The 23,674-nt window shown below is 41.0% G+C and overlaps 2 protein-coding genes across 2 annotated transcripts in view; one reads left to right on the forward strand and one right to left on the reverse strand.

The window, feature by feature from the left end:
* cmtm6 (CKLF-like MARVEL transmembrane domain containing 6) overlaps positions 1-2,792 on the forward strand; it is a 21,586-nt gene extending 18,794 nt beyond the window's left edge. The window contains exon 4 of the mRNA XM_039806195.1: positions 2,463-2,792. Coding sequence (XP_039662129.1) covers positions 2,463-2,636 — 174 coding nt within the window. The 3' untranslated portion in view covers positions 2,637-2,792. The remainder of the gene's footprint in view (positions 1-2,462) is intronic.
* Positions 2,793-19,378: 16,586 nt separating this feature from the next.
* Positions 19,379-21,793, reverse strand: LOC120563005 (tripartite motif-containing protein 16-like). Its single transcript, XM_039807008.1, has one exon. It carries the CDS (start codon positions 21,739-21,741, stop codon positions 20,074-20,076), a length of 1,668 nt encoding a protein of 555 aa, XP_039662942.1. The 5' UTR covers positions 21,742-21,793; the 3' UTR covers positions 19,379-20,073.
* Between the last annotated feature and the right edge of the window lie 1,881 nt (positions 21,794-23,674).

Here is a 23,674-nt window from a genome sequence, read left to right on the forward strand (position 1 = left end):
AAACTAATTTGCAGTACTTGACCCTACAAACGGTAAATCCACACTTTAAATAGGCAACATGTGAACAAATGGGCTGAGTGGGTGGTTATCAACGGACATATTCACACCTTTATAGTATACGCCACCGATTAAGCTGCTTACCTTAGCGTAGGACGTACGGTTTTTAACGAACATGGCGGCCTACACAGATCGAGTGCAAACTAGGGCGTCTCGTAAGGTACAAAAACAAGAGAAAATTGCTGAACTGCATCTGTTATAGTGATGGCAACAGTGCCACCTAGTGGCGTACTTAAGGCTACTACCTTACAATATGAAAATTGATTTAATGGAAATTGATTTATTTGAAACAGGGACAATGCACAAATAAACAGTCCACCAGTTAAACAAGAGAGTATGACTTGGGAAAGGTTATAGCAACAATTGCTCATTTGAACACGGTGCTGTCCTGCGCTGTGACAAGAACGTGTAAAGGAAATATTAAGCTGTTACATTTCACCGATTTAGTGGCCGTCTGGCGTAGTTTTGACATAGGTCACCCGGAAGGAAAAAGCGCTGTGCGTTGGCAGAGCGCCACCTACTGTAGCGGAGGTAGAGGAACGCAGTCGTTCTCCCCGCTCATGTATACGGGAGAGAACTGGCAGAAGCCAGTTATTCACATGACCAGTTACTACTGGGGCATGTAAACGCACCGAGTGTCTCCTTTCCTCCCTCAGGTGTGTTCACTCCCTCCTCCCTTAGGTGTGTTCACTCCCTCCTCCCTTAGGTGTGTTCACTCCCTCCTCCCTCAGGTGTATTCACTCCCTCCTCCCTTAGGTGTGTTCACTCCCTCCTCCCCTCAGGTGTATTCACTCCCTCCTCCCCTCAGGTGTGTTCACTCCTCCTCCCCTCAGGTGTGTTTACTCCCTCCTCCCCTCAGGTGTGTTTACTCCCTCCCTCCCTCAGGTGTATTCACTCCCTCCTCCCTTTAGGGTGTGTTCACCTCCCTCCTCCCTTAGGTGTGTTTCACTCCCTCCTCCCCTCAAGTGTATTCACTCCCTTCTCCCCTCAGGTGTATTCACTCCCTCCTCTCCTCAGGTGCCAGTTAGGTCTTACATACCCCCTTGAGTAAAGCTGACCCAGCCTTGCTTTTTCAAAGGCATGCGTTGTTTCCTGATCTTCTGCCTGTTTTTTTTTTTGAAACCGAGGTCGGGATGAGAACTTGTACCCGGTTACAGCTGTGTACATTAAAAGCGCCCGAGTCACAGCACGACTATTCAAAGATGTCGTGAGCCTGCGGGGCACCCAGAGTTCAAAGGGAGATTAGTATTGGTCTCTCATGTGAGGGGAGGGACTTCCCTGTACGTGTCCCATTGTGGCGCCACTTCACCCTCATCTGAGCACCCGAGTGGAACAGCTCCTTCTCCCGCGTTGGCTGCCCATGCGTCAGCCACATCCACCGAACCAGCTCAACCGGGCTGCTGGTGCACTATGGCGGTCTTTGGCCGGCGTCTTCCTCGCTTCTTCTTCTTCGCCGTCCCTCGGCTGATGGGTTGCTCCGGGTTAGGGGATCACGAAACCGGGCGGGCTTTGTGGTCCAGAGGTCCACCGACGCCGTGCAGAAACTTTCTTCTTCTTCTGCTGCTGCTGCTGCTGCTGGGGGGGGCTGGGAGGAGCAGGGCGCCTGCCAACACAACCACACACACAGAAAAACACGTTTCAGTTATCTTAAAAGGGTAACTGGACTCTGTTTTGCCTTCTCCTCCCTCTCCTCTCCTCTCTCCTCCTCTCCCTTCTCCCCTTCTCCTTGCCCTCCCTCTCCTCACCCTCCCTCCCCCTCCTCCCCTTCTCCTCTCCTCTTCTTCTCTCCTCTCTCCCTCCTTCTCCTTTCTCCCTTCTCCTCCCTTCTCTTCTCCTCTCCTCTCCCCTCCTTCATTCTCCCTTGTCCCCTTGTCCTTTCTCTTCTCCCTCCCTCCCTCTCCTCCCTCTCCTCCCCTCTCCCTCCCTCCCTTCTCCTTTCTCCCTTCTCCTTCTCCTTCTCTTCCCTCTCCTCTCCTCCTCCTCCTTTCCATTCCCCTTCTCTCCTTCTCTCCCTCCCTCCCCTCCCTCCCTTCTCTTCTCTCCTTTCTCCTCTCTCTTCCCTCCCTCCATCTCCCTCCCTCCCTCCTCCTCCCTCCCTCCTTTCTTCCTTCTCCTTCTCTTCTCTTCTTTTTTTTTTTTTTCCTCCCTCCCTCCTTCTCTCTCCCTTCTCCTTCTCCCTTTCTCCTCCCTCCTCCTTCTCTCTCTCCTCTCCCTCTCCCTCCTTCCCTCCCTCCTCCTCCCTCCCTCCCTCCCCTCCCTCCCTCCTCCCTCCCTCCCCTCCCTCCTCCCTCCTCCCTCCTCCCTCCCTCCTCCCTCCCCCCCCTGTCTCCATCCCACTTCGATATCACACCTTGTTCCGATGTTTAACCATATCCCTTCTTCGCCCCCCCCCCCCCCCCCCCCTCCTCTCCCCTCCCGCCCGTTTCTATTACCCGGCGATGTTCATCGTGGACCTGGTCCTGTTCGTGAAGAGCGGCTTTCCCTTTAAGAAAGACGGCACGCCAGAGTCCAGTAACGGAGGCCCGCCCGTGGGCGAGCCTCAGCCGGAGAGGGAGAGACTCAACACGGCCAACCAATAAGTCTGTTTCTGTGTTCACAGGTCAGATTATTTTATTCCTTAAAGTGTAACTTTGGTTGTTGTTTTTTAACCTAGACCCTATTTTCCTGTTTCTGTCTCTAAGTGACTGATGGGATGTCCAGCTTGTATTTACCTTCACTAAAAGTTCTCTTGTTGCTGCTGACAGACCCGAAATCACCATCACCAAACTCCACCAGACTCCATGTAAATAATCAGAACTTTTATCATCGTAAAACACACTTCATTCAAAGTGGACAGAAACTAAATAAAACTACCAAAGGCCGTCTTGGTTCATCTTTCCACTGTTCCAACAATCACCGCTCTGGTTTGGTTGAAATAATCCTTAATTCATTTTACTGTGGGCTGTTATACACACTAAACCAATTTACGGAGTCGGGATATGGGTTATACACAACCCTAAACTGATTATTTACAGATTGGATATGTGGTCCATACAAGTCCTGATTATTTGCTATGGAGTCTGGTGGAGATATGCTGCCCTATACACACTTAAAAGTCCTGATTATTTACTATGGAGTCGGTGGAGATATGTGACTCCATACACGCTAAAACTGATTATTTACATGGAGTCTGGTGGAGATATGCTGGCTCTATACACGCTTAAAGTCCTGATTATTTACATGACGTCTGGTGGAGATATGCTGGCTCTATACACGCAAAAGCCTGATTATTTACATGGAGTCTGGTGGAGATATGCTGGCTCTATACACGTAAAAGTCTGATTATTTACATAGAGTCTTGGAGTATGGGATCGGATTAATAAGTGATTATTTAACTATCTTACGTTCTTACTAAAAGGTTATCTCTGTAGGGATCCATCCCATAATGTTGTCAGACTCTTAATAATCTGACATAGAACAGAACTTTACGTCCAGCCCGTACCGGTTACAGTACTGGACCATCTTCAGACAGAGTTGTTCCCATCAGTCACTCAGACACAAAAACACGGGAGAATAGGTTGAATAAACACCTGAAGTTACTCTTTAACGCGGGCGGGGCTTCACCGAACTGCGTCCTTAAAGTCCTTTTTTTCTTATTTTAGTTCTTCTTGGTGTCGACGCTCCCCCCCGCTATCGCCAACATTTAACCCTCTCCCCTTTTGCGCCCCCCCCCCTTATTGGGTCAAAATTTAAAATTACAATTTTTTTTTTTTTTTTTTTTTTTTTGGGCCTTTTTTTTTTTTTTGGCTTTTTTTTCTTCCCTTTTTTTGATTTTTGATTTTTCAAATGTTTCGTCACTATTGCCAAAGTTTTTGTGGATTTATTTTATTTTTTTTATTTTTTTGCGCTATGACTGGGTTTTTTTCGACATTTTTGTCACTTTATACAACGTTTTTAAATTTTTAAATTTTTGACATTTTGACTTCTCATAGGCAGTCCTTCCAGAAAAATGTGGAGTATTTTTGTGATTGTTGCGGGGCAAAAATCCTTCATTATGCGGCACGTTTTCTTAAAAATGCGATAGAATATGCTATATGATATTTATGCGATGAAATTGCGGGAACTTGCAAAAACTGCAGTTTTCCTACTAGGACATGTCAACATGTCTGCCGTGAAAAAAGATCTATTAAATTGAATAAAACCCTCCAAATTCAAAGAAAGTAGTGAACTGATCATGTATTTTACTTGTGAAGAGCGTTGTACGGAACCATCCAATTTATTATTATTATTATTTTTGACAAATTGGTTGAAAGATAACCCAAATGTTCTGATATATAGAAGCTTTTATTTTGAAAACGGGTCAGATTTGAGGGTTAAAATCTCCCGACAGCGAATCGGTCGCAGCGCAGAGCGCCCGCCAGCCGCCGAGTCCTACATTTTGATTTTAAAAGAAATGTTTTATCCTATTAAAAAAAAATATGAAATGACATAATTTCATATTTAAAGTGAGACCCGAAAACCACAGAACCACTAAATGATGTTTTTAAACGACATAATGAATTAGATCCGGTTCCTTGTTTCCCATTAAATTAGTTTTTATTTCTACCAAATGCGATTTTATGTTTTTGATATTGTTTTTATATTTTTAAACTGTCTGCAGTCTTCAGTTTATTCCATCACGTCACTCACACTTTGTGTGTTTTTAATCATCTGAATCATTTTGTATATTTGAAATGTCTTGTGGAGGAAATGAGGCCGATTTTATGAATGATTATATGCTTCTGGATTTAAATGTTGTCATTAATTTAGTTTCTGTGTCATTAGTGTGAAGTTAATCAGAGTTATTGCTGTTATTGATCGTAATAATTTGAAGGAATTCTTCTTTCGCCCCCCAAACAGTTAACTGACCCGAAATATTCAAATACAAAATCAAGGTTAGAGATTAGAGACGAAGGAATGAAGATGGTCACAAACTATGACACACACACACACACACACACACACACACACACACACACACACACACACACACACACACACACACACACACACACACACACACACACACACACACACACACACACAGAGACAGACACACACACAGAGACACACATACACACAGAGACAGACACAGATACACACACAGAGACAGACACATAGACATATATACACATTGACAGACACACCCAGAGAGAGACACACACACACACACACACACATTGACAGACACAGACAGACACATACACACACGTTCACACAGACACACACACAGAGACAGACACACACACAGAGACACACACACACATAGACAGACACACATTGGCAGACACACATAGACAGACATATACACACACACACACACACACACACAGACAACACACAATAGACAGACACACATTGGCAGACACATGGCAGACACACACATAGACAGAAAAAACATACACACACACACACACACACATATATAGACACACACATTGGCAGACACACCCAGAGAGAGACAGACGCACACACCATGACACACACACACACACACACACACACACACACACACACACACACACAGCTAAGCCATGAGAAGTTGAGCTCTGTCCTACCGTGTTTTAATAACTAATAAATAGGGCTGTAGAATAATAATAACAGCGGCTCATATCTGAACTTTTATGCCCAGAAAATGAAGCGGACTGCAAGTTTAAAGCCATCTGTTCTTCATGTTGTTCCTTTCTAAATTCCCTTTTAAAAAGTGGTCACGTATTTCTACTTTTTTTTTTTTTATGTGTCCGAAGAGCAACATTTGCAAAAGTTCAATATTCTGTTTTTACTGATGCTGCTGCAAGACATGAAATCCAAAAGGGAACTAAAACCAGTGTCAAGTATATCACCGAGATGAAGTCAAACTGGTTAATAAAGGAGATATGATCACAATTATGACAAATCTATAATCAGCTTTTGATTTGGACTTCTGTGCAGAGAGACCTGGTGTTAAATAATCTGTCAAAACATCCCAAATATTAACCCTGATGTCATATCTTCTTAAATTTACCTTTTAATGTATCTGCATAAAACTGGTCTGTGTGTGTGTGTTTGTGTCTGTGTGTGTGTGTGTGTGTGTGTGTGTGTGTGTGTGTGTCTGTGTGTCTGTTTTTGTGTTAGTGTCTCTGTGTGTGTGTGTGTGTGTTGTTTTGTGTCTGTGTGTCTGTGTGTCTTTTTTGTGTTAGTGTCTCTTTTTGTGTGTGTGTGTGTGTGTGTCTGTGTGTGTGTGTGTGTGTGTGTGTGTCTGTGTGTCTGTTTTTGTGTTAGTGTCTCTGTGTGTGTGTGTGTGTTTGTGTGTGTGTGTGTGTGTGTGTGTGTGTCTGTGTGTCTGTTTTTGTGTTAGTGTCTCTGTGTGTGTGTGTGTTTGTGTGTGTGTGTGTGTGTGTGTGTGTGTCTGTGTGTCTGTTTTTGTGTTAGTGTCTCTGTCTGTGTGTGTGTGTGTGTGTCTGTGTCTGTCTGTGTGTGTGTGTGTGTGTCTGTCTGTCTGTCTGTCTGTCTGTCTGTCTGTCTGTCTGTCTGTCTGTCTGTCTGTGTGTGTGTGTGTGTGTGTGTGTGTGTGTGTGTGTGTGTTGTACGGATTGTTTCAGTACTTGAAATTAGTCCACCAGAGTCTTTAGGGTTATAAATGATCAAAAAATAGTAAATAAATGTCTGAAATTAATTTTTTGTAATATTACTTTTGAAGTAGAGGTTTGTCTTTCATCCTCAGAGGGTTAAAAGCCATCAGATTTAATTTTTCTTTTTATTCACAGTCCAACATTTTCTTTTACCATGCAGCGACATTTTATTCACCATTCTGACAATCATACGCTTTATTGATTATAAAACATTGAATACACTCTATCTTTCTGAATACAAGAAATATTTTCTTATTCCCATCAGTCAGACAATCCAGAAATCAGATTTTATATCTACATGATTGACTTCCATGTTCAGGACCAAGTATATGTTATTTTGGAGAATGTAACTGTTTTTGTAATATAAATATATATATATATATAAATCTTTCCATGCTACTCTTGTGCTCTGTGCCTGTAGAATATAGATGAGTTTTTCATCCATACCCCAGATATGACTTTCTCTTTGATATTCGCTGCCTTCTTCATGTCTGCTCAGATATTTGGGTTATTCTGTTATGTAATAAACCGATTTTCAAGAAACAAATGTGCTGTTTTCTTTATGATAATATTCTTTATTTGAATGTCTTGTTGTAGCTTTGTGTGTTTTCAGTTCCAGCTTTCTAGATTTCCTCCTGACTGAAGATTAATGGGAGTAAAAGGTTATTAATAATAACCTATTTAATCGGAGACCCATTGTACTATACTATATATTCTGCACTCAACCCATTCAGCCTCTGAAGTGTGTGTGTGTGTGTGTGTGTGTGTGTGTGTGTGTGTGTGTGTGTGTGTGTGTGTGTGTGTGTGTGTGTGTGTGTGTGTGTGTGTGTGTGTGTGTGTGTGTGTGTGTGTGTGTGTGTGTGTGTGTGTGTGTGTGTGTGTGTGTGTGTGTGTGTGTGTGTGTGTGTGTGTGTGTGTGTGTGTGTGTGTGTGTGTGTGTGTGTGTGTGTGTGTGTGTGTGTGTGTGTGTGTGTGTGTGTGTGTGTGTGTGTGTGTGTGCTGTGTGTTTGTGTGTGTGTGTGTGTGTTGTTTTGTGTGTGTGTGTGTGTGCTTCTGTGTGTGTGTGTGTGTGTGTGTGTGGTACGAATTGTTTCAGTGCTTGAAATGAGTTCACCAGAGTATTTAGGGTTATAAATGATAAAAAAAATAGTAAATAAATGTCTGAAATGATTTCTTTTAAATCACTTTTTGAGTAGAAGTTCATGTCATCTCTCATCCTCAGAGGCAGCTTGGTTTTCAGCTACAGGGCAATTCATAGTGCTTTACATCAAAAATTAAAGCGCAGTTAAATATGATTACAAAATAATAAAAAAAAAGATAAAATCTGAGAATAAAATGTACACTAAGAAATGAACAATTAGTTAAAGAAGGCAGCATCAAATAGAATAGAATACCCACTTAAAAATGCCCAATGGCATATAACTACATACTTTGCTTTATAATTTGGATATATTTCAAATTGTCATCTGTGGGTTTTTTTTATTCACATAGGCTAAATAAAGGGATTTTAGGTGTGAATTGCTGGATAAAAGTGTCAAAATTTAGGAAATGAAGTCTTTGATGGTGAAAATCTTGACCCCACCCAAACATATAGGCTACATATACAGTACAGTATACCCACTACAATACATTAGACCAGTGGTTCTCAAACTTCTTTCAATAATGTACCCCTTTTGAATTGTTTCTTTAAGCCAAGTACCCCCCTTACCAGCGCTAATCATTTTCGGTAGACAAAAAGTGTACATAAAGAGGAACAGTACAGCGCTGTCAGCGATAGATTTACCAAACGACAGCCTTGTAACTGAAAAAAACATTTAAATGCTGATGAGAAAAAAGAGGCAAAAACTGTAAAAAAGAAAAAAGACAAAAACTTGGAAGAAGATGGTAGAAAGAAGGAAGTAAGTAAGGCAAGAATAGGTCAAAATATCATCAAAAACTTCAAAAAGAGTGACGATAAAAGTGAGAAACTTGTAAAAAGAAGGACAGTAGAAGGAAGGATAGATTAGGTCCAAAGAAGGAGAAACAAATGTCACATTTTTGGTAGAAAAAAAAAAAATTCAACATAAATCCAATCCAATCCACTTTATTTCTATAGCACATTTTACAAACACAAAGTTCGAAGAAGACTCTGAACATACAAACAATAAAAAAAATATATATATAAAATATAGAAAGAATAAAAGAAAGAATAAACACCACAGGGGACCACATAACTCACACAGAATTAAAAGCCGAAGAATAAAAGTGTGTCTTTAGACGTGCCTTAAAACAGTCAACTGTAGGGGCAGTTCGGACATGGAGGGGCAGGCCATTCCAGAGTTTAGGTCCAACCACAGAAAAGGCCCTGTCCCCCCGAGTCTTAAGTCTTGACTTAGGGACCACAAGCTGGAGCTGGCCCTCTGACCTCAGTGTCCGCGCTGGCGTATAAATTTGGATGAGGTCCGAAATATATGTTGGGGCCAGTCCATTCACAGCTTTAAAAACAAACAATAAAATCTTAAAATCAATCCTAAAACTAACAGGGAGCAAATGCAATGAGGCAAGAACTGGAGTTATATGCGCGCGCTTTTTGGTTCCTGTTAAAAGTCGGGCTGCAGAGTTTTGGACTAGCTGTAAAATCACTGTCTATTTTTACCCCAAGGTTAGTTACCACAGGATGCACAGAGTCATTGAGGGGACCCAAATCTATCATGGGATTAGTGGGGCCAAACTGCATAATCTCTGTTTTACTCTCATTTAGAGGAGAGAGGAAGAATGTTCTGGACAACAGCCTTGTAACTATTAAACATTTTGTTAAATATCTCACGTACCCCCTGCAGTCCTCTGAAGTACCCCTAGGGGGACACGTACCCCCTGCAGTCCTCTAAAGTACCCCTAGGGGGACACGTACCCCCTGCAGTCCTCTAAAGTACCGCTAGGGGGACACGTACCCCCTGCAGTCCTCTAAAGTACCGCTAGGGGGACACGTACCCCCTGCAGTCCTCCAAAGTACCCCTAGGGGGACACGTACCCCCTGCAGTCCTCCAGAATACCCCTAGGGGTACACGTACCCCCATTTGAGAAACACTGCATTAGACTACACCACTGCGCACACACACACACACACACACAGACACACAGACACACCGGCCCCGCTATTCTCTTAACCCTTGTGTTGACTTCGGTTGTCGGTGTTGATCCGTTTTCAATTTTTGTTTTATATCAGAAAATATGGGACGTAGAAATAAGCGCTGAACATGTGTAGAAGAAAAATTTTACAATTAAAAACGTTGGAAAAAGCAAAAACAAACGTCGAAAAAATAAAAAAATAAAATAAATTTTTTCAAGTTTGACGGGAAGACAACACAAGAGATCGACACACACACACACACACACACACACACACACACAGACAAGTCTGTATTACTATCTTTGTGGGGACATATCATTGACATAATGCATTCCCTAGCCCCTTACCCTAACCTTAACCATCCCAACTGAATGCCTAACCTTAACCCTTACCCTCACCCTAACCATAACCTAATTCTAACCCTAAAACCAAGTCTTAACCCTCAAACAGCCCTTTAAACTCGTGGGGACCAGCATTTTGGTCCCCACGAGGCTGTGCAGACCCCACAAGTATACTGTAGTCCCCGGTTTTTGGACCCCACGAATATAGTAAAACAGGTACACACACACACACACACACACCGATGCACCAGTATAAACTTGAGGCCTTATACGTTGTGCGGAGAAAGGTCTGCGTGGAGTCTCCCCAGGACCAGAACTCCCTCTTGAGTCTCAAAGAGCTGCTGTACCTTTAATAAACCAGCAGGTGTCCCCGTGCTGCAGAGTTTTAACCATGAAGACAGCTGAAGCTTGGTGTGTGTAGCAGGGTGCGCGTGAGTGAGTGAGTGAGTGTGTGTGTGTGCATATGTCTGTGTGTGTGTGTGTGCGCCAGTGAGTGAGTGAGTGTGTGTGTGTGTGTGTGTGTCTGTGCATCCGTGTGTGTCTGTGTGCGTGTGAGTGTGTGTGTGTGTGTGTGTGTGTGGTAGAGTCTGTACAGACTCTAGAGTGAGAGTGAGAGAAACTAATTATCTTCCCTTTGGGTCAACTTCTGTTGTTTTAATAATGTGCTATAAATAAAAAGAACTTGACTAAAACCTCTGAGATATTTAATCTAATATCTGCCCTAATCAGGGAGGTGTTTGTTTTATTTGGATCCCCATTAGCTTCAGCATCAGCTAAAAAGCTATTCTTCCTGGGGTCCTACAATCTATCATGTGACAATACAATTTACAATATTATATTACACACCGTACACACAAGACATTACATCACATTTCACAACATTTGAAAATACAAATCATATTTTACAGTTAACACAGTAATCACACAAACATAAATAAATAAAGAAATTAAATAAAAATTACACTACTCCGAATAGATCCATTTTAAAAATAATATTTTTTAGTTACCAGTTTCTGAACATGTCTACCCAACACAATCTGTTATCAATCATCACTCCCAAAAGTTTCACCTCTTTGCTCCACAGAATTTTGCTCTATACTGATTTCAAGTTTCGGTTTGGAACGTAAGGAAAAATGAGATCCAACCACTAAACACATAGTTTTAGATAAATTAAGAATTAATTTGTTACTCCTTATCCAGTCCACAACTGACTGTAGCTCTCTCTGTAGTTTTATATTTAAATCACCAATATCAGATCCTGCTAAATATATAGTGGAATCATCAGCAAACATTGAAATGCTTGCTTTATCTAAAACAGATGGAAGATCATTGGTAAAGACTGTGTAGAGGATTGGCCCAAGACAACTTCCTTGAGGCACACCATGTTCTACCACCCTTACCTTCGAAAAACTTCCATTAAAATAAACTAGTTGTTTTCGGTCTGTCAAGTAACTTTCCATCCATAATAATGCAGTTGGTGAAAAACCGAAATATTCCAATTTTTTTAACAGTAAGTTGTGGTCAATTATATCAAATGCTGCAGTAAAATCAAGCATTACAACACCTATTATTTTCCTCTCCCCCATATCCTTGAACCAGTCATCAACCATCTGAGTCAGGGCAGTGGCTGTTGAATGTTTTCCTCTATATGCATGCTGAAAATGTGTAATTAAATCATTATTTAAAAAATAAGACTGAATCTGTTCATAAACAATTCTTTCCATTATTTTACCGAGAATAGGTAATAAACTTATTGGTCTACTGTTTGATCCAGAAAAAGCCATTTTCTTATTTTTGGGTTTTGGCACAACTTTACATATTTTCCATGCTTGCAAACATATATTGTCCATAAAAGACATATTAATTATATGAGCAACAATAGGAGCAATGATTGAAACTAATGGCTTAAGCAACTTATGTTCAAGATAGTCAATACCAGGTGGTTTGTTTTTACAATTCATCAGAAGTAATTCTACTCTAGAACTACTAACATTCTTGAATTTAAAGCTACATGTTTTACCATCCATTATATTATTTATCAATGTATTTGATAAATCTGTTTTGTGTATCTGTGTAGTATTTTTAAGATTAATTATTTTATTTATGAAATAATCGTTAAGATGATTCGCTATATCACTTGGTTTAGTAAGAAATTCACCTTCGTTTTCTAAATAAACAATTGATTTATTATTTCCTCTTAATATATTATTCAATGTATTCCATAATTGTTTACTATCATGTTCAGGTGTTGATCGAGAGAGTTCATTTCTCCGTGTTTCAAAAAAGCTGAAGTAACAACGATAAATTGTGACACTGCTGTTTATATCTTTCGCTTAAAATGTTTCTGAGGAACTTTATTTCCTCATGAGAGCCGCAGGTTGTAACAGGAAGTGATGAAAGGCAGCGCTGAACTCTCAGAAACCCTCCATAAAGATATGAAGGTTAAATATTAAATATAAAGTGTTTAAAAATAACAGAGCAGGATGTTCAGTGACTCACCTGCACAGTCACGTTGGATCTCTTGTGAATGCACGTCCCGTAAAGACAGACAGAGCACTTAAACACGATTACAAAATAAATAAAAAAAAGATAAAATACGAGAATAAAAGTTACAGTGCAGTATAAGAAATTAACAATTATTTAAAGAAGGCAGCATCAAAAAGAAAGTTCTTCAGCATTGATTTAAAAGAAGTGAGAGTTTTCTGGGAGGTTGTTCCAGATGTGTGGAGCATTAAAACTGAACGCTGCTTCTCCATGTTTAGTTCTGACTCTGGAGACAGAAAGCAGACATGTATCAGATGAGGTCTCACACACATACATACACACACACACACACACACACACACACACACACACACACACACACACACACACACACACACACACACACACACACACACACACAGTGGTGTACGTGATATTCAGTATATCCACTTAAAAATGCCTAAAGGCATGTAACAACATATTTTTCTTTATAATTTTGATATATTTAAAAATGTCATCTGTGTTGTTTTTTTTATTCACATAGGCTAAATAAAGGGATTTTAGGTGTGAATTGCTGCATAAAAGTGTCAAAATTCAGGAAATGAAGTCTTTGATGGTGAAAATATCGACCCCACCCAAACATATAGGCTACATATACAGTACAGTATACCCACTACAATACATTAGACTACACCACTGCACACACACACACACACACACACACACACACACACACACACACACACACACACACACACACACACACACACACACACACACACACACACACACACACACAGACAGACGTGCCCTTCTATTCTTGTAAAGACACCACTGCACACACACAGACAGACAAACACACAGACAGACAGACACAGACAGACACACTGGCCCTGCTTGTGTTATTCTGTAATAAACCGATTTTCAAGAAATAAATGTGCTGTTTTCGTTTTGTTAATATTCTCACTCTAAAAACTCCTGGGTTATTGTGTTGGGTTAAAATTATGGGTTATTTTTTAAGAGAGTAACCATTTTCTGAGTTATAGGGCTAATATTTTGACCCAATGCCAGGGTTGTTTGGGTTGCTGGGTTATTCTTCAAAGAGTAACCCATGTTCTGGGTTATAGGGTTGTCTCTCTATCTATCTATTGTAGGAAAAAAAGCGACCGATTCTACTCTGGCTCAAAAGGCCAGAGTCTTTTAAGAACCACCGGTCACTTCTCAAAGTTTCCCCTTTACTTATTGTGTTCGTTGTTCATTGCGTTCTCTCCCTAACCACCAACAAAATCTTTCCGGGTCTGACACCAGACCTTCCTTTTCCCTGTTCTTTTATTCATCTTCAGGTTCCTCCTCCCGCCATTGCGTCTGGGCCGCCAATTGGTTGGATATCACTCAGACTTTCTGTCTCCGAGAAGATAGAGAAGTTGCGTGCTAGCCTTGAGATCACTCTCATTCTCTTCTTCTCTCATGGCCTACAGATTGTCTGTTCCTTTAAGAGATTTCATTAGGTGCCTTCTGTTCCATTTGTTTATTAAACAAATCAGGCGCACTTTTGCTCCACTAAATTTGAACCCGTCTTATCTTGCACATGCCAGACAGGAGGAGACAGCGAGGCCATCCCAGGCTACAGGACATTCTTATTCTAAACCCAATATATTTCTACACTATCTATCTATCTATCTATCTATCTATCTATCTATCTATCTATCTATCTATCTATCTATCTATCTATCTATCTACAGTACAGGCCAAAAGTTTGGAAACACCTTCTCATTCAATGTGTTCCTTTATTTTCATGACTATTTACATTGTAGATTCTCACTGAAGGCATCAAAACTATGAATGAACACATATGTTATGTATTATTTATACATAACATAACATACATACATAACAATTATGTACTTAACAGAAAAGTGTGAAATAACTGAAAACATGTCTTATATTTTAGATTCTTCAAAGTAGCCACCCTTTGCTCTGATTACTGCTTTGCACACTCTTGGCATTCTCTTGATGAGCTTCAAGAGGTAGTCACCTGAAATGGTTTTCCAACAGTCTTGAAGGAGTTCCCAGAAATGCTTAACACTTGTTGGCCCTTTTGCCTTCACTCTGCGGTCCAGCTCACCCCAAACCATCTCGATTGGGTTCAGGTCCGGTGACTGTGGAGGCCAGGTCATCTGGCGCAGCACTCCATCACTCTCCTTCTTGGTCAAATAGCCCTTACACAGCCTGGAGGTGTGTTTGGGGTCGTTGTCCTGTTGAAAAATAAATGATGGTCCAACTAAACGCAAACCGGATGGGATGGCATGTCGCTGCAGGATGCTGTGGTAGCCATGCTGGTTCAGTATGCCTTCAATTTTGAATAAATCCCCAACGGTGTCACCAGCAAAGCACCCCCCACACCATCACACCTCCTCCTCCATGCTTCACGGTGGGAACCAGGCATGTAGACCAAAGCACAGATTTCCACTGGTCTAATGTCCATTCCTTCTGTTTCTTGGCCCAAACAAATCTCTTCTGCTTGTTGCCTCTCCTTAGCAGTGGTTTCCTAGCAGCTATTTGACCATGAAGGCCTGATTCGCGCAGTCTCCTCTTAACAGTTGTTCTAGAGATGTGTCTGCTGCTAGAACTCTGTGAATGCAGAGGTACTGACCTGGACGATGCAGGAAATCGTCCAGGTCAGACTCGAACCCTGGACCTTCTGCGTCGAGGCATACACCTCTATATATGTGCACCTGCTCTACCAACTGAGCTAACCCAGCCACAATGTTGGGTTATTTTAACCAAACATTTGGGTCAGGTATTTTACCAAGAAGTTGGGTTATATTAACTACACTGTTGGGTTATTTTAACCCAACATTTGGGTCAAGTATTTAACCCAGAGGTTGGGTCAAAAAGAGTAACCCAATTTTCTGGGTTGAAATAACCCAGAAATTAGTTGGTCCCTTTTTAATCCAGGAGTTTTTAGTGTGCTTTATTTGAATGTCTTATTGTAGCTTTGTGTTTTTTCAGTTCCAGCTTTTCTAGATTTCCTCCAGACTGAAGATTAATGTGAGTGAAAGGTGAAATTACGTTATTAATAATAAGATGTTTAATAGGAGACCCATTGCACTATACAATATATTCTGCACTCAACCCATTCAGCCTCTGAAATCTGTTTGTATATATTTGTAACTAACTGTATGTATGTGTGTGTCTGTATCTGTCTTTGTTTATGTCTGTCTTTGTGTATGTGTCTGTGTGTGTGTCTGTGTGTGTGTCGGTCTTTATGTGTGTGTGTCTGTGTGTGTATGTATGTGTGTGTCTGTCTTTATGTCTCTTTGTGTGTGTGTGTCTGTCTGTATTTGTGTGTGTGTGTCTGTGTGTTTGTATGTCTTTGTGTGTGTGGGTGTCTGTATCTGTCTTTGTGTGTCTGTTGTGTGTGCGTGCGTGTGTCTGTTTGTGTGTGTATCTTTGTGTGTGTGTGTGTGTGTGTGTGTGTGTGTGTCTGTAAAAGGTGAAAATATGTTATTAATAATAAGATGTTTGATAGGAGATCCATTGCACTATACTATATATTCTGCACTCATCAACCCATTCAGCCTTGAATTCTGTTTGTATGTATTTTTCTGTATTTATTGTTTATTCATATCAATGTTTAATATGTTTGTTCATGTATTTTTGCACCAACCACAAAGGCATACTCCACGTAAGTGTAACTCATTGTGGCAGTAAACCCTTCTCTGATTCTGGAGTTATAGATTCAATAGAAGCCACAAACGTAACGTCATGTTTTAAGCGACTTTGAGTCTATGAAAAGCGCTATATAAATTCCGTTTATTATTATTATTATTAAACGTTATTGTACATGTGCTAACTGTGAATTTTAACTTTATGATGGACCATCATGATCGGGGAAACACTGAATTATCAATAACTATAGAGACACCAACAATTTTGAGAAAACTTACTTTATCCCCTCGACCTCTTAAGGGAGTTTTTCTTAAGAAATTACCACTTTTTAATATTGCCACTTTCTTTCTTAAAATATTACAATTTGTTTCTTGAATTATTATGATTCTTTTTGGAAATATTAACACTTTAATTTCTTAAAATATTACGACTTTTTTTCTTAATATATTACTTTTTTTTAAATATTACGAAAATTACTAAAATATTACATGTTTCTTAAAATATAAAAAAAAAATTCCAAAATTTTTACTGCGCAGACTGATGCATGTTTCTCTTAACATGCTGCTCTATTATTTAACAATTTATTAAAGCTTTTATTTATTATTGAGAGGGTCTCTTTAAACTGAAACATTGCAAATGTTTCTTGTGTACGCTGCTGGGTCTGAGTACCAAAGTTTGTTCCCTTATGTTTAACATGTTTGACTTTAACTAATCTGAATCTAAATTATAGAAGTGATTCAGCTGAAACAGAAAGTGTGTTGGACCTTTAAGGCTTTTCTAAAGAGTCTACACAATAAAAGTCTTTATTTTTATATATTGTAACTTTTTTATTGTTTTAGTTTTGCTGTGTTCCCTTCTTTCAACACACACTGTCAACAATGACAGAAATAGTTTAGTAATAGTAATGTGTATAATAAGTGTGTGCAAAGTACTGACAGAGTACTTCATGTCCCAGGGGCGGAGCCAGATGTTGTAAACGTTGGGCTCATCTTTAAGATTTGTATCCCTTATACCAGAGCTATTTGCACTACATTTCAAGACATTTCAGATAATAGAATGACTAAACATTGGTACATCATTTGGCAAAAACATGATAGTTGCCATGGAAATATATCTAATTGTTCTTCAATTGTCTTTTTCATTCTGAAACCAGAACACTACAGATTAAACACTATTGAAACGCTCTCACTTTCGTATACACTATTAAAATTATTTTAACATACACTAATTAAACGCTCTGACATACACTATTGAAACGCTCTAATATACACTATTGTAATGCTCTAACACACATTACTTAAATGCTCTAATATACACTATTGTAATGTTCTAACACACACTACTTGAACGCTGCGAACAAGTGATAGAAAACTCTGCTCATTTCTATTGTAAGTTAGCCATGGCATTCCACAAGGCTCAGTGCTGGGACCAATTCTATTCTCCTTATATATGCTTCCTCTTCGTAATATTATCAGGAAACACTCAATTAACTATCACTGCTATGCGGACAACACCAAATTATACTTATCAATCAAACCAGAAGAAACCAGTCAGTTAGCTAAACTTCAAGCATGTATTAAAGATATAAAATCCTGGATGACCTATAATTTTCTGACGTTAAACTCTAACAAAACTGAAGTTATTGTGCTCTAAAGATATAGCTACTCTGGATGGTATTGTCCTGGCCTCCAGCACTACTGTCAGAAATCTAGGAGTAATTTTTGATCAGGATATATCCTTTAACGCCCATCTAAAACAAACCTCAAGAACAGCCTTTTTTCATCGTCGTAACATTGCAAAAATTAGGAATATCCTTTCTCAAAACGATGCTGAAAAACTAGTCCATGCGTTCGTAACTTCCAGGCTGGACTATTGTAATTCCCTACTGTCAGGTTGCTCAAATAAGTCCCTTAATACTCTCCAGCTGATCCAGAATGCTGCAGCGCTTGTTCTCACAAGAACTAAGAAAAGAGCTCATATATCTCTTGTATTAGCTTCTCTGCATTGGCTTCCTGTAAAATTCAGGATTGACTTTAAAGTCCTTCTCCTGACCTACAAAGCCCTAAATGGTCAAGCACCATCCTATCTAGAACGGTTCTTAGTACCTTATTGTCCCACTAGAGCACTACGGTCCCAGAATGCAGAGCTACTTGTGGTTCCTAGAGTCTCTAAAAGTAGAATGGGAGCCAGAGCCTTCAGCTACCAGGCTCCTTTCCTGTGGAACCAGCTCCCAGTCTGGGTTCGGGGGGCAGACACCGTCACCACATTTAAGAGTAAACTGAAAACTCTCCTCTTTGATAAAGCTTATAGTTAGGGAGTGAGGAGTTGCAGTGTCCGCCTAACCCGGCCCACCTGCTTCTCTTCGTAGTCATCAGATTTATTTATCAACTAATCAATAATATAGTGAGAGTAGAGGGAGGCAGGCCAGTACAGCCCAACACGGCAGGAGAGAGTTCAAGCCCGATCCGGCACCTCTCTCTAAGCTAACCTGCTTCTCTTAGTTATGCTATTATAATTCTAGACTACCGGGGAAGCTCTTTCCTTCCTATGACACACTGAGCTGCTCTCTCATCAATGTTTTCATTTGTTTCCTTTTGTATGCATCTTGTCCCAGAACTGCTTGTTACTAACCTAGCTCTGGGGAGTTTACTCCCCGGAGTCCTTATGTTTCTTCTTCGCAGAGCTATGCTCTGCGATTCCCTGCAATGTTCTGCTGCGTCCACTGCATCCACCCATGCTCTGCAGCGCCACGTTACATCCCGCAACACCCTGATGTGATGTTCATATGCACAGAGTAGTCAGGATCTGGAATAGGAGACTGCACTACTCAGTATGACATGATGTGCCCTGCTATGACATGAACTACAACGACTACCTTCAAAGTCACTGTTCCATTATCTTTATTATGACTATTATTTGCCACTGTTCATCACACCCCCAACCGGCCCCGTCAGACACCGCCGCAATAGCCACTGCTAATGCTTGCTCTTGAGGGAATTACTGTAATTGTTGGGGCTTTGGAAATTGTAGAGTGTGGTCTAGACCTACTCTATCTGTAAAGTGTCTCGAGATAACTCTGTTATGATTTGATACTATAAATAAAACTGAATTGAAATTGAATTGAATTTCTCTGTGACGGAGCAGTTTTAGTGAGGAAAGGTGAAAGGACAGAGACGCCTCAGTTATACTCTCATATCAGTTCACAAAGTGTGTAGGATAAAGGAGGTCTGGTGCTTTCTCTCTTCAGAGCCATGCAGTGGAAGAGAAACTAAATACACTTTCAGTTTGATTTGATTTCTGTGTCACGCCAAACATTTGGCCCATCCCACATGGGATTACAAGACACCGCTATTTAACAGACATCTTCCTGTCCCGCAGATACAGAACGTGGAGAAATACATGATTAACAAACAACAGCTAATATCTACAGATCATCTCGGTATAGATCTTTTGTAACATATTTTCGTGTTTCAACAATCAAAGGTAAAATAACAGATCTCAACTGAGCACATTGAGAGATTCTAGGGCTCCCCGAATGTTTTGTCAACAAACCAAAAACATCTAATCACTTATAAAACGTCAATACAAGCAAAATAAAGTCAAACAAATTTACAAAAACGCTGATAAAAGCAAACAAACGTCAAAAACACTGACAAAAAAACGTCGACAAAATAGAATGTCACACCAATCAGCTCTCAGCAACAAACATGGAAACTAAATAAGTCAAAGAGTTAAAACTTAGAATTTAAAAGTTAAAATTTAACCCTTAAATTACTTCTGACTATTTCACTTTACACAACTCAGCAGACTCTCCAGAAGACCAACCAACCCTTAGTCCAGCATGGAGCGACTGAGTGAATGTGGTCTGGACTCTGTGGAGGAGAGTCATGGTTTCAGAGATGCTGTAGAAGGACAGAATACCTGCACTGAGATCCAGGTACACTCCTACTCTGGAGGACAGAGGACCTGAGACTTGAGTTTCGACATTGTTGTAAGAAAATGTATATTTGTTATCAATACAATCTAACGCCCAAGATTTGTCATTTCGTCCAAATCCACATTCATCCTTCCCACCTGCTCTGCTGATATTCTTGTATGCGACTGCTACAGAAACTTCTCCTCTCCTCTTCACCTCCCAGTACCAACGTCCAGTCAGACTCTCTCTACTCAGGACCTGAGACTTGTTAGTGAATCTGTCTGGGTGACTAGAATAAGACTGTTGTTGTCTCATTAATGTTGCTTTCCTGTTCCCCTTAGATAATACCAGATGTGTGTATACTGTGTTTGGATCCAGTGTGATTTCACGTGAATATTTTAAGAATCCAGCTCTGGTCTTGGGCTCTGGTTGTGGCAGTAAAACGTCCACTTCAGTCCCTGTCAGTGAGACGTTTGTCCACTTCTCTCTCAGAACGTCCTGTAGTTTATCTCGGACTTCTGACACGGCCGCTGTCAAGTCCTCAAAGCAGCTCAGAGGACGGATATGGATGCTGGATGTTGATTGGCTGAGTGGTAACAGTGAGGGGTAGTTGTGTAGAAACTGGTTGTGATCCTCTATGTGTGAGAGCTTCTTCAGCTCAGAATCTTTCCTCTTCAGCTCAGTGATCTCCTGCTCCAGCTTCTCCTGAAGCTCTTTGACTCGACTCACTTCACTTTTCTGCTGGGATCTGACCTGCTGCTTCACATCAGAGCTTCTTTTCTCCAGGAGACGGATCAGCTCAGTGAAGATCTTCTCGCTGTCCTTCACTGCTTTATAAGCAGCGCGATGGATGGCCTCCGCCTGCTGTTGAAGCAGCTTCACATCTTTCTCTCTGTCCTGGATTCTCTGCTGGATGTTTAATCGACTCCCCTTGAGCTTTTTCTGCCTCTCAGTCTTTTCTGCTGCAACTGAGACTATGTCGTGGCCTTTATGTTCATCCACAGAGCAGAGATAACAGATAAGCTGCTGATGAGTACGGCAGAACATCTTCATCACCTCATCATGATGAGAGCAGACGTTCTCCTGGAGCTTCTTGGACGGCTCCACCATCTTGTGTTTCTTGAATGTCTCTGATTCATAATGAGGCTGAAGGTGTTGCTCACAGTAAGAAGCCAGACATTGATGACAGAACTTGTGTGCTTTCAGTTTTCTCCCGGTGCAGACATCACAGGCCACATCTTCAGCTCCAGCATAGCAGTGATCAGCAGGAGCAGCTTGGAGTCCAGTCTTCTTCAGCTCCCCCACTAAATCTGCTAACATGGTGTTTTTCAGCAGGATAGGCCTCGGTGTGAACGTCTTCCTGCACTCAGGGCAGCTGTAGCTGTCCTTATGATCCTCAACATCCCAGTGGCTTTTAATACAGTTCATGCAGCAGTTGTGTCCACAGGGAGTAGTCACCGGATCCTTCAGTAGATCCAGACAGATGGGACAAGAGAAGGTTTCCCGGTCCAGCTTAATTCTTTTCTGCGCCATTTCACCTCTCGCTCAGTGACAACGACTGTCTGTCTCACTTCCTGAGAAGTGAAACTAGTCTGAGCTCTGATCTAAACACAGCAGTGATACACTGTTGTACCTCCTCCAGCATGTTGGTTACATCCCTCTGCAAACTGTAGGTCTGAAGGGGAGGGAACAAGGAAATATGAGCACAGAGTGGAGCTGGCTGTGTTTGAGAGGAGGAAGAGGATGGGGAGGGATTATCAAGCTTTGTTCTTTCCTGGAAGAGGAGTGCTTTGAGAGAGATACTGGGTGTGTTGCAATGCCCATACTACCATTAGTATGACAGGGAAATATTTAGTTTGTCCCAATACATAGTATGTCAAAAGCACTATGCCTAATATATGTCCTAATGCTTCCGGTTGGGTTTTGTGGTATGTAAGCCAGCGTGCTTTTCTGACCCACAATCCTCTGTGCAGCATGTCTGAACAAGAGGCTCAAAGTTCAAGTTGTAATGTTATCCCAGAGTTTTATGTCCCGACTGTCTGCAGACTGTACTGCAGACAACAGTACATACTTTGTAAGAGCAGCTGCAGTTTGTACTAGAGTACGCGATAAGGAACGCAGTGTTACATGCCAGACAAAGTGCCTGTCTGCAAGTGGCTCTCTCTCTTGTTGTTCTTTCCCTTGCTCACTGTTTTCTCTCCAGATGATTGAGATGATTGCTTTCCACCTGTGTGTTGGAGTTGACCAATCAGCATTCAAGGTGGCAGTCAATAAAAGGACTCCTGAGACACAGGAGCTCTCTTGCTCTGCACTGCTGGCTGGTTGCCAGTCTTCCTGTTATTTAAGCTGTGGCTGCTTGTTTAAACTGTAGAGTTTTGTGAGGTGGAGGTAGTTCTATCGTAGTAGATGTTCTATTGGGTTGAGATCTGGTGACTGTGGGGGCCATTTTAGTACAGTGAACTCATTGTCATGTTCAAGACACCAATTTGAAATGATGTGAGCTTTGTGACATGGTGCATTATCCTGCTGGAAGTAGCCATCAGAGGTATGGTGGTCATAAAGGGATGGACATGGTCAGAAACGATGATCAGGTAGGCTGTGGCATTTAAATTATGCCAAATTGGTACTAAGGGGCCTAAAGTGTGCCAAGGAAACATTCCCCACACCATTAAACCATTATACTCATCAGACCAGGCAACATTTTTCCAGTCTTCAAATGTCCAATTTTTGAGAGCTCATGCAAATTGTAGCCTCATTTTCCTATTTTTAGTGGAGATGAGTGGTACCTGGTAGGGTATTCTGCTGGTGTAGCCCATCCTTTACAAATGCTTTGCTGCATATGTCGGTTTTAACGAGTGGTTATTTGAGTCAAAGTTGATCTTCTATCAGCTGGAATCAGTCGGCCCATTCTCCTCTGACCTCTAGCATCAACAAGGCATTTTCGCCCCCCAGGACTGCAGCATAATGGATGTTTTTCCTTTTTCAGACCGTTCTTTGTAAACCCTAGAAAAGGTTGTGCATTAAAATCCCAGTAACTGAGCAGATTGTGAAATACTCAAACCAGCCCGTGTGGCATCAACAACCAGGCCACGCTCAAAGTTGTTTAGATCACCTTTCTTTCCCATTCTGACATTCAGTTTGGAGTTCAGGAGATTGTCTAGACCTGGACCACACCTCTAAATGCATTGAAGCAGCTGCCATGTGATTAGTTGATTATATAATTGCATTAATGAGAAATCTTACAGGTGTTTCTAATAATCCTTTAGGTGAGTGTATATACTACCTGTTACACTCACACAATCCTAGGTAAGGAAAACTGCTCAAACAAAGCAGTCACGTTAACTTCCTGTTTTAAAAAGTAAACTATTCAGTGGAGGTTTTACTAAAAGTTTTTTGTTCAATCAGAACTCCAGTTAATCCTCATGTTGTCTTCGGGGCAATTTTGACCTCATTTAAAAAACAAATA

Source organism: Perca fluviatilis, chromosome 7 (assembly GCF_010015445.1).
Source record: "Perca fluviatilis chromosome 7, GENO_Pfluv_1.0, whole genome shotgun sequence".
In the NCBI taxonomy this organism is placed as follows: domain Eukaryota; kingdom Metazoa; phylum Chordata; class Actinopteri; order Perciformes; family Percidae; genus Perca; species Perca fluviatilis.